The sequence below is a fragment of the Hakea prostrata genome, chromosome 1 (genome assembly GCF_041222555.1).
Source record: "Hakea prostrata isolate BN-2017 chromosome 1, UWA_Hpros_2, whole genome shotgun sequence".
Lineage (NCBI taxonomy): Eukaryota > Viridiplantae > Streptophyta > Magnoliopsida > Proteales > Proteaceae > Hakea > Hakea prostrata.
The window spans coordinates 17,472,574-17,485,057 of record NC_142600.1 but is presented as its reverse complement, the minus strand read 5'-3'; the positions used below and the strand labels follow the sequence as shown (position 1 = coordinate 17,485,057).

The 12,484-nt window shown below is 37.5% G+C and overlaps 1 protein-coding gene across 2 annotated transcripts; it reads left to right on the top strand.

Moving 5' to 3' along the window:
• Nucleotides 1-1,353: 1,353 nt before the first annotated feature.
• Nucleotides 1,354-12,060, top strand: LOC149027968 (double-stranded RNA-binding protein 1-like). Of its 2 annotated transcripts, none has more exons than XM_089167331.1 (7): nucleotides 1,354-1,800; nucleotides 2,693-2,848; nucleotides 5,554-5,789; nucleotides 5,896-6,115; nucleotides 8,966-9,148; nucleotides 9,477-9,659; nucleotides 11,077-12,060. In XM_089167331.1, exons 1-7 carry the CDS (start codon nucleotides 1,509-1,511, stop codon nucleotides 11,481-11,483), a joined length of 1,677 nt encoding a protein of 558 aa, XP_089023457.1. In that variant the 5' UTR covers nucleotides 1,354-1,508; the 3' UTR covers nucleotides 11,484-12,060. The 2 variants fall into 2 exon arrangements, with proteins under 2 accessions (XP_089023457.1, XP_089023465.1); XM_089167339.1 differs by lacking the exon at nucleotides 1,354-1,800 and adding an exon at nucleotides 2,090-2,251.
• Nucleotides 12,061-12,484: the final 424 nt, after the last annotated feature.

The following is a 12,484-nucleotide window of genomic DNA, read 5'->3' as shown; positions in this document are numbered from 1 at the left end:
GTTTGACTCCTTGAGAAGCGATACTTGAAAGACAGAGTCTCGCAAACTTGAATAAAGCGTATATAGGCAAGTGCAATCCCTTCCCTTTTACCTATTGAAATTGAAAAATCATTTATAATTATACAAATCATATGGAAGTTTACTAAAATTGAAACTTATTGTTGCAAAAAACCATTACTCATTCAAAAGTTGTGCATGGGAGAACTTTTGTTGGATTATGTGATGTGCAAATGATGAACATGAATCAAACTTGAAGGTGATATGGAGTGCTTCCATTTTGCAATTATTATTGATGAAGGATGGTTCCTTCACATAATTTTGTCTTGGTTTCCTCTTTTATTCTCCTTTCATTTTTTCAATGGATTATCAGAATATCAACTATTTGAGTGGAATTATATAGCTACTTAGATGCTCCGTATATGTCCATAATATAGTTGGAGTGAATATACTTCATTTTTTCCAACAATGTTACCTTTCATTCTCTCTCATAGCAATCAAAGCAGAGGCCATCCGAAGCACCTTTCTCTGTCGCCAATTATCATCTCATATAATTTTGCTTATTTAGAAACTAATTAGAATAAAAGGCTATTTGACAAAAAAACCAATTACCAATAAAAGTCTACACGTTATATTAGTAGTCTAAACATAACAAAAGCAAAAGTTCCACGTGCATTTGCACGTGAAGTTTGTACTAGTAATCTTTAAAAATCAATATATGTAAAAGTAAAATTATATATACAGTATTCAATGTATAGTAATTCTTTTAATATTGTATGTTTTAACCTTCTTTTAAGAACAGTGTTACAAAGAATTATGAAATTCAGCCATATTTTGTAATGTAAATATCCTCCCATCAGAGTGGAAGAAAAAGAGTTAGAAGAAAATAATATCCTCATGCAAAAGAAAAATGTGTTAGAGTAAACCACAAACTAATGTGGGGTCTCCTTAGTACAATGTATTATGTGTATGTTTCAACCAGACTAGCGTCGTAAGCTACTGTGTGAGCCATCAAGATCACATTTTATTGATCTTACTTATATTCTTTACTTTAGATTATGCCACAAAAAGGACACCCCAGTGATCCAGTTTATGATCTACTAAAGGACTCATACATAAATTTTTTTACAATAGAGTATTAAGTGTTTTATGTATCCTTCCAAAAATCAAATACACTAATAAAAGTTTTTTTTTTTTTTTGGTTGAAAAATTGAAATGCACTAAAAAGTTGTTCTAAAAAAAAGAGTACTAAATTAAAATAAAAAATTACTGCGCAGCATCTACCTCAGCGTGAAATCCAATCAGATCACGCTTTAAAGCATAGAAGTGAAATCATGTAAAATGCGATCCCAGCGAACCCGTTACAAGAAAACAAACGAGAAAGGTATGCTCTCTCTCAGCATTTCAGCTTGAAAAGCATATTTGAGAGTCGGTCCATTAATTTCATTTTGCATGCGTTGTTTTCTTTAAATTTTCTCTGATTTCGAGGATTTGATCAATCAAAGAAGAAGATGTACAAATCGAAGCTGCAAGAGCTCTGCCATGCGAAGGGATGGGGATTGCCTGGCTACTCATCGGTGAAGGATGGGCCGGATCACAGCCCTCAGTTCAGCGCTTCGGTCGTTGTTAATGGACTCTCTTTTCCGACCACCAATTTCTACAAAAACTCCAAAGAAGCTCAGAACGAAGCTGCCAGAATCGCCTTCGTGCATTTCACTTCTTCAACACCGCCTCCTCGTCCTCCTACTCAGCTTATGTTCATCCCGCATCAGCCTGTCGGAGATGCTTCATCTTCTCTTTCCGGTAAGACGATATAAAGAACTTCTTAAGAACCCTAAGCTGTTTGAATGTTGAAGTATCTCTGGTAGAATGGTTTGTAATAATTTCATTTCGTTTAGCTTCGGGTGTCATTTCAATTAGAACAGTCTTAATTGGCGCGATATCTGTTATTTCATTTTTTCCGAGCTTCATGATCCTTTTGTCTTTGGAACGACTTGGTCGTCCTTTCAATTTGCTTAACATGACACTGTCCTTACTGTGGACTATTAGGACAGAATTTTATCTCTTTACCGAAAAAAAAAAAAAAAAGGACAGAATTTTATCTGTTTGTCTTGGCAATATTCTAATTATAACCACTGAAATCCTCTCATTTCTGGGATTTATCTATGTTTTGGTTGGTCCTGGGGGTGCTCATTCGAACTGATCTGCAACTCATGCCCTTTCTCTCTGCACAGCATCTGTTTAAAAGATTGAGGTGTGAAAACTCCACGTTTCCAACTGCCTCGATCATGATGAAGAATTTTTTCTAAATATGGTTGCCTGGATTTTTGTTGTTAGCTTTTTCTTCCACCACCATCATCATCATCACCTTTCCGAATGCCATAGTCATCAATTATATTATTTTAAACCCAATGAATTTCACTTAATAGATGCACTTCCCAGATTTTGAGAATCCTCTGGTACTTCCAACTGCAAATAAATCGCTCGGTGATTGAGGGATTGGAAGATCAATTCTTGAAGAAAAATATTTAATTATTATCTAATTAATTCAGACTGTCTTAGCTCTTTCAAATAGCTGAATTTCTTGGTATCATGACGGGATAGTTAAAATTCCATTTTTGTTACAAACAGTTCTATATTCTTAATAAGCTTTCGATTTTACATTTCTTCTGAAGTTCTGATTAAGTATTTCCAGGTTCTTCAAGTGCGAGCAACAAGATGAAGGATAATGCAGGAAACGAGTTGAATAATACCCCTGCAGTGGGAGGGAGTAAGTTGCCAAAGAATCAAGAAATATCAAGGAGTCCTTTGACTCGTGAAAATGCTTCTGTTGTTAAAGATGAATTTGAAGGTAGGCTAAGTGCCTACTAATTTGTCTTCCTATTTTGTTTTCTTTAAGTTTTTGTTTTTATAAAAAAAAAATTTTTAATAAATTTTTTTTTAAAATTAAAAGAAGAAGAAGAAAGTTTATGTTATTGTGATCTATGAGGACTGCTAATAAATTAGATTCACTTTTGAATGCTACATTGTTTGTGTGAAAGAAATGATTCAGGGAGAATTGTTAGAAATCAGAACGACTGACCACATTGTACCCAACATTGTGTTTGACCTCAAAGAAATAGCTGTTAAAGAGAACAATCCTTATCCTAATTGAATTGGTCCATTCTGCAATGGAAGGATTGAACCTCCAATAGCAGGAACAAAACCTTATGCACTTGGCCAGGCCCCATTTTGATTCTTATTCAGCACTAATGTGCATTGATATTAATGTTGGTTGTTAGTCCAGTCCAAAATTCTATGGAATTAATTAGATTATTTCGTAGATTTGATACACTTGTCAAATTACACTGAATTTATTGGTTGAGAGCTATAATTCAATTCAGCTATTGAAAGAAGATTTGTTATTAGGTGAGTTTTTTTTTTTTTTTTTGAAGGATTTCAAAATTTATTCTGTCGCTTCAAATCCCTTATAAGAATAACACAATAGGGTCAACATGTGCCTAGTGCATTTGGTAGGTACTGGTGCCTAAAAAGCCATTGCAGCCAAGAGGTCTTGGGTTCATGCCCCCTTGTTCACATCTTTCCTTCCCACGGTCACTTTGTCTCTCTCACACACACACACTCTTAAATTAGAAATATTTTCAAGAATTAAATGTTTATTATACTTATTATCTTTTATTCGATCTGTTTTATTGTGCTCTTCACTCAAATGGTTTTTCCTTTGCCAAAAATAGCCCATTTGTTCTTGTAAACACCCCCCCCCTCCCCAAAAAAAAAAAAAAAAAAAAACCTGCTTTTCAAGTTCAGGTGATCTATGCTTAAACGGGGCGCCGCTGTAAGGAAATTCTTGTTACCAAAAAGGGGGGACATGAAAGATAAAGCATGAAACAAGTTGAGGTATTCCATAACAAATGGGACCCCTATAGAAATGCTTTCAGGCTTATGTTTTTTTTCTGATTAAAATTTCTCTGGTTCTTCAAGATGAAGGATAAAGCGAAAAATGAGTTAAATAATGCCCCTGCAATGGGATGGAGTGAGTTTCCAGAGAATCAAGAAATATCCAGAGCCATGTGATTCATTAAAATTCTTCTGTAGTAAATGATGAATTTGAAGGTTGACCAAGACTTCTGGTATTTCTAATTTTTTTGTCCCTAAGCCCCCCTCCCCCTTCCCTCTCCACCACCCCCTTCTGTTTTTTAGTTCAGGTGATACACAATATTTCTTTTGCCAATCAATGAGCACTTCCATGTGTAAGGAGAATGGCCTTAAATGGAGGGATGATGGATTATAACTTGTGCAGTGGACTTATAGTTGTAGCACTTACTGATTTGGATTGTTGTTTAAATCTTCAACATTCTTTTATGCTCGGCTAATATGGTATTGATGTTTATCATAATATTCACGCGGTAAATTGTAACTAGTAAACTACTTAGTTTGGCTGGTGGAATATTAACGGCCATTATTAAGTGAGACCACTTTGGACTCATTACTTGGCCTTGTACTGGAGGGAGATGACAGAGGTATGAAATGGCTGCTTCTCATTTGACTATGTTCATCTGCAGAAAACATTCTTCAGTTGATCTCTTGATAGGCTTAGCTAAACAAGTGGCCTTAGTAGATCTACATGTAGGGATAATGTGACCTTGCTGGCCGTGAATGGATGAGGTATGGCAATTGGTTGACATAGGGGCTAATTTTGGTATGTTGTCTGTACATTAAATTCTCCCATCTACCCAACAATCAAAATGACTAAGATAGAAATGATGTGTTGGTGATGGAAAGTGTCATTTTTTATGGCTGAACTGTTGGCTATATTTGTAGCCATGAGCAATTTTACTGTATGATACAGAATATATTTTCACCAACAAAATAGAAAGGCTTAGGATGGAAAAAAATAAAATAAAAAACCATCATCGGTCACTTGTCAATTTTTTATTTATAAGCTATATAATTTTTAAGAAAACACAAGAAGTACTATTTAAACTACATATGCATCATAAGATATTCCTATAGTATTAATACTTCGCATTGTGCTCGTTCACAGAAATGGTGGATTTTCTGTGGCTGATATTATTTCTGTAAACATCTGAAACTGTTATTATATCTTTCAAAATTTCCACCAAAATGTTGCAAAAATTATGCTCTATCATGTTTAGTATTGGTCTTTGTGGAAGACTGCTGCTATAAATTGGCCAAGATATGCTCAAATCCAAAACTATGTAGAAGTTAATCCCTGACTCTTTTGAGTAATTGAATGGCTGATTCCTACTGTTAGCGATCAGATTTTTCTCATTGTGATATGAGGCAACTTCCAGTAGTTGATTACTAGCTGCTTTGTCTTGGGGTTCCCGGCACCTTTTATATTTGTCTGGTATGCATGTCTTTTTTATATTATATATTCTCCTTGGTCATAGTACTTATTTGTACATTCAATGTATTGGTTTTGGTATGCTACTGTTGAGTTCATTGACATGTTTTTTATTTACTTTACCAGTCATTGTTTTGATACGGTTGTCTGCTTGTGTAATCCTTTTCCTTACAATTGGCCTTGCATAGGTATCCAAACAATATATAAGAACCAGCTGTTAACTTATGCTCAAAGGCACAACATAACTCCGCCGACCTACTGTTGTGTACGTGAGGGCCCAGCACATGCTCCACGCTTTAAAGCTACAGTTACAATTGATGAACAAACCTTTGAGAGCCCAATGTTTTTCAAGACACTGAAGGAAGCAGAACATGCTGCTGCAAGGGTTGCTTTAATGTCATTTCCCTCAGATGGCACAGAAATGGCAAGTTTCCTAAACTTATGCATAGGAAGTCTAATAGCTTGATGCTTCACGGTGATTTCTATATTTTCTTTAACTTGTTATGTTCTGGACTGCCACCTTGCTTCAGGAAGAACGTATTGTCTACAAGAACCTCTTACAGGAATTGATTTGGAAAGAAAATCTTCCTCTACCAGTATATGCGACAACACAATCTGGTGCATCTCATATGCCAACATTCTTGTCTACTGTGGAAATAGACGGAGAGGTTTTCTACGGGAAAGCAGCAAAAAACAAAAAGCAAGCTGAGGCAAATGCTGCAAAGGTTGCTTTTACTGATCTTAAAGAGCGTAAGTCATTAATCGAAGTTCATTCTTCCACTGCTCTCCACATCCTTGTTACAATTAATGTTAACCCCTTGGAAATTGCTTGGATAATACAGCTACTTTGTTTTCGTTACATTTGGTGGACATCTTTATTTCTTCTTTTGGTAGTTGTTGGTATTTTTTTTGTTGGGGGGGGGGGGGGCAGGGGTTGTTGAACAGACATGCCATTTGTTATGACTAAAATAGTAAAGAATATGATTAAAAAAATGCATTTTTCTCTTTTGGGTCTCCCCGTGCCACAGGAGAGGGGGGATGCAGAATGCCAGAAGGAAGAGTGATTAGTCTGTTGTTTTGGGCTTGGTTTAGTTGTTTGGGTTCAAGTTTAGCTTTAGTTCAGCTTGATTGCCAATACGTTATTAGGTCATGGGCCTGTTGTTTTGGGCTTGGTTTAGTTGTTTGGGTTTAAGTTTAGCTTTAGTTCAGCTTGATTGCCGATACATTATATAGGTCATGGGCCTGGTATTTTGGGTTTTTACTACGTAACCAGCCAAACTCCGCCAATGTTTGCTGCCGGTCCCAAGCCCAGGTAAAGGAGGAGGGTTGGAGCGTTAGATCGGCAGTCGGCACCGGAAAAAAAATAATCTAGCAAAACCCTTTTCATTAGCCGACCCCATTTAGTTGGGAAAAGGCTTGTTGTTGTTGTTGTACTATGTAACCAGCTGATTTTATATGCCCAAATATGAAGGGTTTGAGATTGGGTACTATATCACATCAGATAGTTTTTGTTTTGTGAAAGCCTTGGATTATAAGAGATTCCTCCTTCCACACATTGTGGTGGGTGGGGGTTCCTATTTTGCTTATTTGCATGAAGCTATAAATAAAGAAGGGACCCGGCAGCAGCAATTTGAACTTATTATGCTTATGCTTGCTTTCCATGGGAAACAGCATTCTGTGGAATTCGAAATTGCTCTACCATGGGATGTAGGGAAACCTTGGTGAGATGCCAAGGCTGGAGTTGGTGAGAAGGCGCCTGCAAAATAGGTGAGAGACCTAACATCTCCCTATTCCTTTTTACCTTCTGCCTTTTCCTCTCTTATCTCCAATAAATGTGTCTGTTTTCTGCACTCGTTGTACCCTGCAGCTAGTAGGTTTTGTCACTCGTGAAGTCCTTTTCCTGTGCATGTCCAGTATTCTGATGGTATGCTGTCTATCTTCAATATTCTGTTCTGCGTTTCCTTCACTAATTCAAGCCTGTTTCAGACCAGAAGATGCCCTTGATTTCTGGGAGTCTGGTTCCTTTTTGAGCTTGTAACTTCAATTTATGGAGGCTGAGCACCTCAAGCTTTCATTACCTAAGGGGGTTGCTAATATTTAGATTTGCATCCTCTTTACCTTCATATTTCGATTAACATGCCCATGCATCTGTGCAGCCTGCCTCCCACCACAGTGATCATTTTTCCATCATATATTTTTGCATGTGTATTGTTGTTGATTTTCAATTTCTGAAATCTACTGTTATTGCTTCTATAGCTACCTGTTTGTTAGTGTGTTTTGTTATAAAATTTTATGGTAAGAGGGTTCTTTGAGTCCTACAATGAAAGTTTGGGTTGTTTTGGGTAGGCCATAGCCCTCTTTAAATCTTGAATCAGGAGGGACCTGAAATATGTTATAGATCCAAGTGGGTAGACCTGATGAAGCCAACGAAAGTAACTTTCATGTATAACTTGTTATGCTGATGTCATTTATGGAGAGTGTGTAATAATTGTCTTTTGATTATTTTAATATAATACAGCCATAGGTTAGATTTGGTAGGATTTCTATTTGAATTTCATGGGGTGATTTCAATTTCTGAAATTGATTGTTTGATTTTGCACTTTATTTCATTGAAATACAAATCAAGTTAAGTAGAAATTCTGAAATATTTGAGGAGCTGTTTTCAATTTTTGAAATTGATTTCACTTCTGCACTTTAATGAGCATATGATTAATTTAATGGGCAAAGCAATAATTCATGTTAGAAATAAAATACTCACCCATGGTCCACCATTACTGGCATCACTTCTTTCAAGTTCTGCATTGGCCTTCGCCCACCCTCCCAACACCCACCAAGAAAAAGAGAAACCCTCTAAATCTGGCCATAGTGATTAACTGATGGTGCCCTCGTCAACACATTGTCCTTGCCTAATGTAGCTATTCTCATCCCAAATTAAAACAACGTTGCACTATCAACTTTTAACATCGGACAAGGTTTAGATGAATGTGATATAAGTGTAAAAATTTCAATACGCAAATGTTGTTATGATTGAATTTGGCTTCGAACATCTACATATGGTCAGCCCAATTCCTTTTATGGAGTGCTGGAATTTCCACATAAACCCACCAGGTTTTGATGCCCAAATTTACTCAACAAAATCCACTAAGCATCCCATATGGTTGAGATGGACCTGAAGATTTTATTACCATGCTGACAATGGGAGGGGTGCTTGTATCTAGTCGTCTGTTTGACCTTGTCAGTCCTCCACATGGCTCCAAATGGGGCCTAAGATATTGTCCAAGCTAGAATCGGCCACAATCTCTGGAGTTGAGCCAATTCGAGTGCTCTATTTCTTCCTTGAACCTGGTGATATATCAATGCCTTAATGTAATGCATCGTTCTACAGATGTACTTTCTGTTCTTCTACATGGAAAGGACTTGGATTACTACTTACCATCCATCTTCTATATGGAATATTTTTGTGTTCCATGTAACTGCAGTGGAGTATATTACCTATGTCAGGTTTCACATACTTGTGATAGAAATCATATTGTTTTCAGTTGTCTACATGACTTTAATAGGCTGGGAGGAGGCTAATTTTTGCTCTGACTTGATCATCAGGTAGATTTAGTAGAACAGCTAAAGGTGTCCACCCAAATGGCGAGGAACTAGGAGCAACTGAATTCACTTCTTCCAGCTCAGATTCAGTCAACAGTGGTCATCTGCAACAGAATCTCAAACCTATAGACAAGATAATTTCAGCCACAGTCAATGTATCCGTGGACGATGGGGAAGAGAGAAGAGGTAAGGTCTTACTATGATTTCCTATTAATTTGTTTCCTGACTATGAGTAAATGCATATAGTTCACCTAGAGATTTTTATTCAGTACACCAACTAGAGCAACTATGAGTAAATGCATGTACTTTCTGTCTTCTACAAAGGACTTGGATTACTACTTACTACCCATCTTCTAGTTGGAATAATTTTTTGTGTTCCATATAACTGCCGTGGAGAATACTACCTATGTGAGGTTCACATACTTCTCATGATAGAAATCATATTGTTTTCACTTGTCTACATGACTTTACTGCGCTGGGAAGAGGCTAATGTTTGTTCTGACTTGATTATCAGGTAGATTGAGTAGAACAGCTAAATGTGTCCGCCCAAATGGCCAGCAACTAGAAGCAACTGAATCCACTTCTTCCAGCTCAAATTCAGTCAACAGTGGCTATCCGCGACAGAATCTCGAACCTATAGACAAGATAATTCCAGCCACAGTCAATTTATCCATGGACCATGGAGAAGAGAGAAGAGGTAAGGTCTTACTATGATCTTCTGTTAATTTGTTTCCTGACAATGAGTAAATGCATATATTTTACCTAGAGATTTTTATTCGGTAAACCAACTGGGGCATGCAATAACTTTTGTTGAGGAAGCTCATATGACATCCCAACTAAAGCCAAGGACTTAATACACTGAATCAGCCTTCATATTTGAAATCATAGTGACTATAGGTGTCAGACTAAAAATCGACTGGAATCAGGATTTGTCACTGCCAATTGCAGTCCAAATTGGCAAACACCTTCGGAGAGGTCTGCCTGTCACTGACATGACGGGAAAACCTACTCTCAGTGCTTGCATCTCCTACATTTGGGGGGAGCGTAACCTCCATAGATGGACTACCAAATCTAGGTCCCTTGATCAGAGTTGGAAAGCCATGAATAAGGATGTCTCCTCCAAGCTCTCCCCTGTGGATAACCGAAGGAACAGACACATTATTGTTACCTGGGATTTGGATTTAGATATTTATCTCTTATATCCACCCAGGCCTGTTTAGCTTGGTCTCCTTCCCCCCCCCCCCCTTGTAATTTCTTTGCCTTTGAGGTGTGTTGGACCGGTTCTGTCTTGATTTAGGCTGACTTACATTTCATTAGTGAGTTTTGCTGGTCCAACCTCATAGTCGCTTATAACACTGCATAACCAGTTGCTTTTAAATACATCACTTCCTGTTTTGTTCAGTATGAAACTGAAAACAGCATAGTTTTGACTCGTTGGATATGACATGCCTTTTTTTATTATTATGGAATGTGTTTGCTTTTCCATTCACCTAGAGAAATGGAGATGGACCATGGTTTGATAAATAGAAGTTATATCCCAAGTAAATGGGATCAGCTACATAGATCCTCTCTCTCTCCAAATAACTCAATTCAAATTAATACGTGGTGCAAACCTAAGCTATGCATATCTTTTCTCACCACTTGTCTTAAGGCCATTTTAGGTGTGGCCCTGGCCCCTGCTTTTTTGGTTTTTCTGTGTCTGAGTTACAAATCACTCCTCTTTATGTATCTTGCATGTTCTAAAATTTTTAACTTAAAAAAAGTGTTGTAGGTAGGGAGCTCAATCATGTTGAAATATGAAAATAGTTACTAGAGCCTTCAGTATCAAAATGTAATTCTTATTTGGTCAATCTTACATGCATGTCTACTGAATATTTGATTTTGGGTATTTAAGCAAAATGTGGTTTGTAGTGGCACAAACAAAGAATTAGGAACTGAGTTTGAAAATATGATTGGTGTGGTGCTGTGTCCATTCTTAGTACTCAGGAAACAGATTCATTTTGTAGGAAATGCCATGATGTCGCGTCTTAAATCCACAATTTGTAGTTCTGGACATGCTGCTTTCCTACACAGCTAAATATCCTGAATTTTTGTTGACTGGTGTATGAAAACAGATGGAGATCAAGAGGTGGATTTGGCAAACACAGTGCCTGTCAGTGCTAAGGTGGGCATCCACAACTGCATCCGTTCTCCAGAGTCCTCGAATATGAGGATGAGAAACAATGACTCCACTTCTGACATACCGTCCTCTCGGCTCAGCGATCCCTTTCCATCGGTACCTTCACCTGATGATGGCCAATCTTCACCTTCTATGTCTTCTGATTTCTCTAGTAATTTGGCTGTGGAGTCAGAGAATAAGGTGCCAGCTGCAACGGAGACTTCAAGGTTACTATGCAACAGGGTTAGAATATACTCACGCATGCCAAACTTGGTATTACCCAAGGACGTTACTATTCTCCCTATAAGTGATGACAAATGGGTGGCTGTGAGCTTGGAATTCCCAGACCTCGCAGTTCAGTGATATTGTGTGGCAACATTCAGGATCTGACATCCTATTCCCCTGGGGGTCTTTGTTAAAGAAAAATTTGTTAGCTCTTTGAAATGCAGTTCAATAGCAATGTGACTCTTCTTTTTGAAAAAAAAACTAGTGATAGCAAAAATAACAAAATTTAATAGATAGCAAATGTGACTAGAACGTTATTGTTGATCGTATGCTCTGTTAAATTAGATCTTTTGATGCTCCAAATACATTTGCTTTCTTCACAGGGCACTCGCACGCTATGTGGACATGAACATTGCCTACATACAGGAGTGATGCAAAGATCAGGTTTGTGGGCACCCATGGCTCCCCTTTTGGTAAAAGAAGTAGAACGATAGAAAAAGATATATCACAGAAACGTCACGAGTCGTGATCTTACGGGTCCAACCCAAATGAAAGAACCTTCTTTAATTAAAACAGTAATCGTCAGCGAGACATTAGGGAACTATTTGGCTTTGATAATCTGAACCTACAGATCACCAGGTTTATTTAATATTCTTCAGTCTCTACACAAGCTTCATCAGAAGTTATTCATAATGAAAACAGCATCACCTGAATCGTCGACCATCCAAAACACAGTACTTGCTTTTTCTCCATGAATCTTATTCGTCTTATGTTGCTGAATCGAATGTGTTCGACAGAGAACTTCCGTTTGTTAGGTTTGCATCATAACGAAATTGGAGGCCAAAAAGAGAAATAAGCTCCCACGGGAGGATCTTAAAACAATAGAGCTGGTTTTTACTACGAGGAAGATGAATTGTAAAGGTACAACCTCAAGCACCTCTACATGGCAAGAGAAAAAAAAAAAGGAGAGATTCTGACGTGAAATATCCGTTACCAGCTGATTATGACTTACTTTCATTTGAAGTTAGTATGAACATTAAACCTTAAATTTAGAAACAAAAGTCAACGGCATTGGAGGGAGAAAGTCTAACGGTGTAAATGAAAATCTGCTGCCCGCATCCGCATCCTTTTTTGGGTAT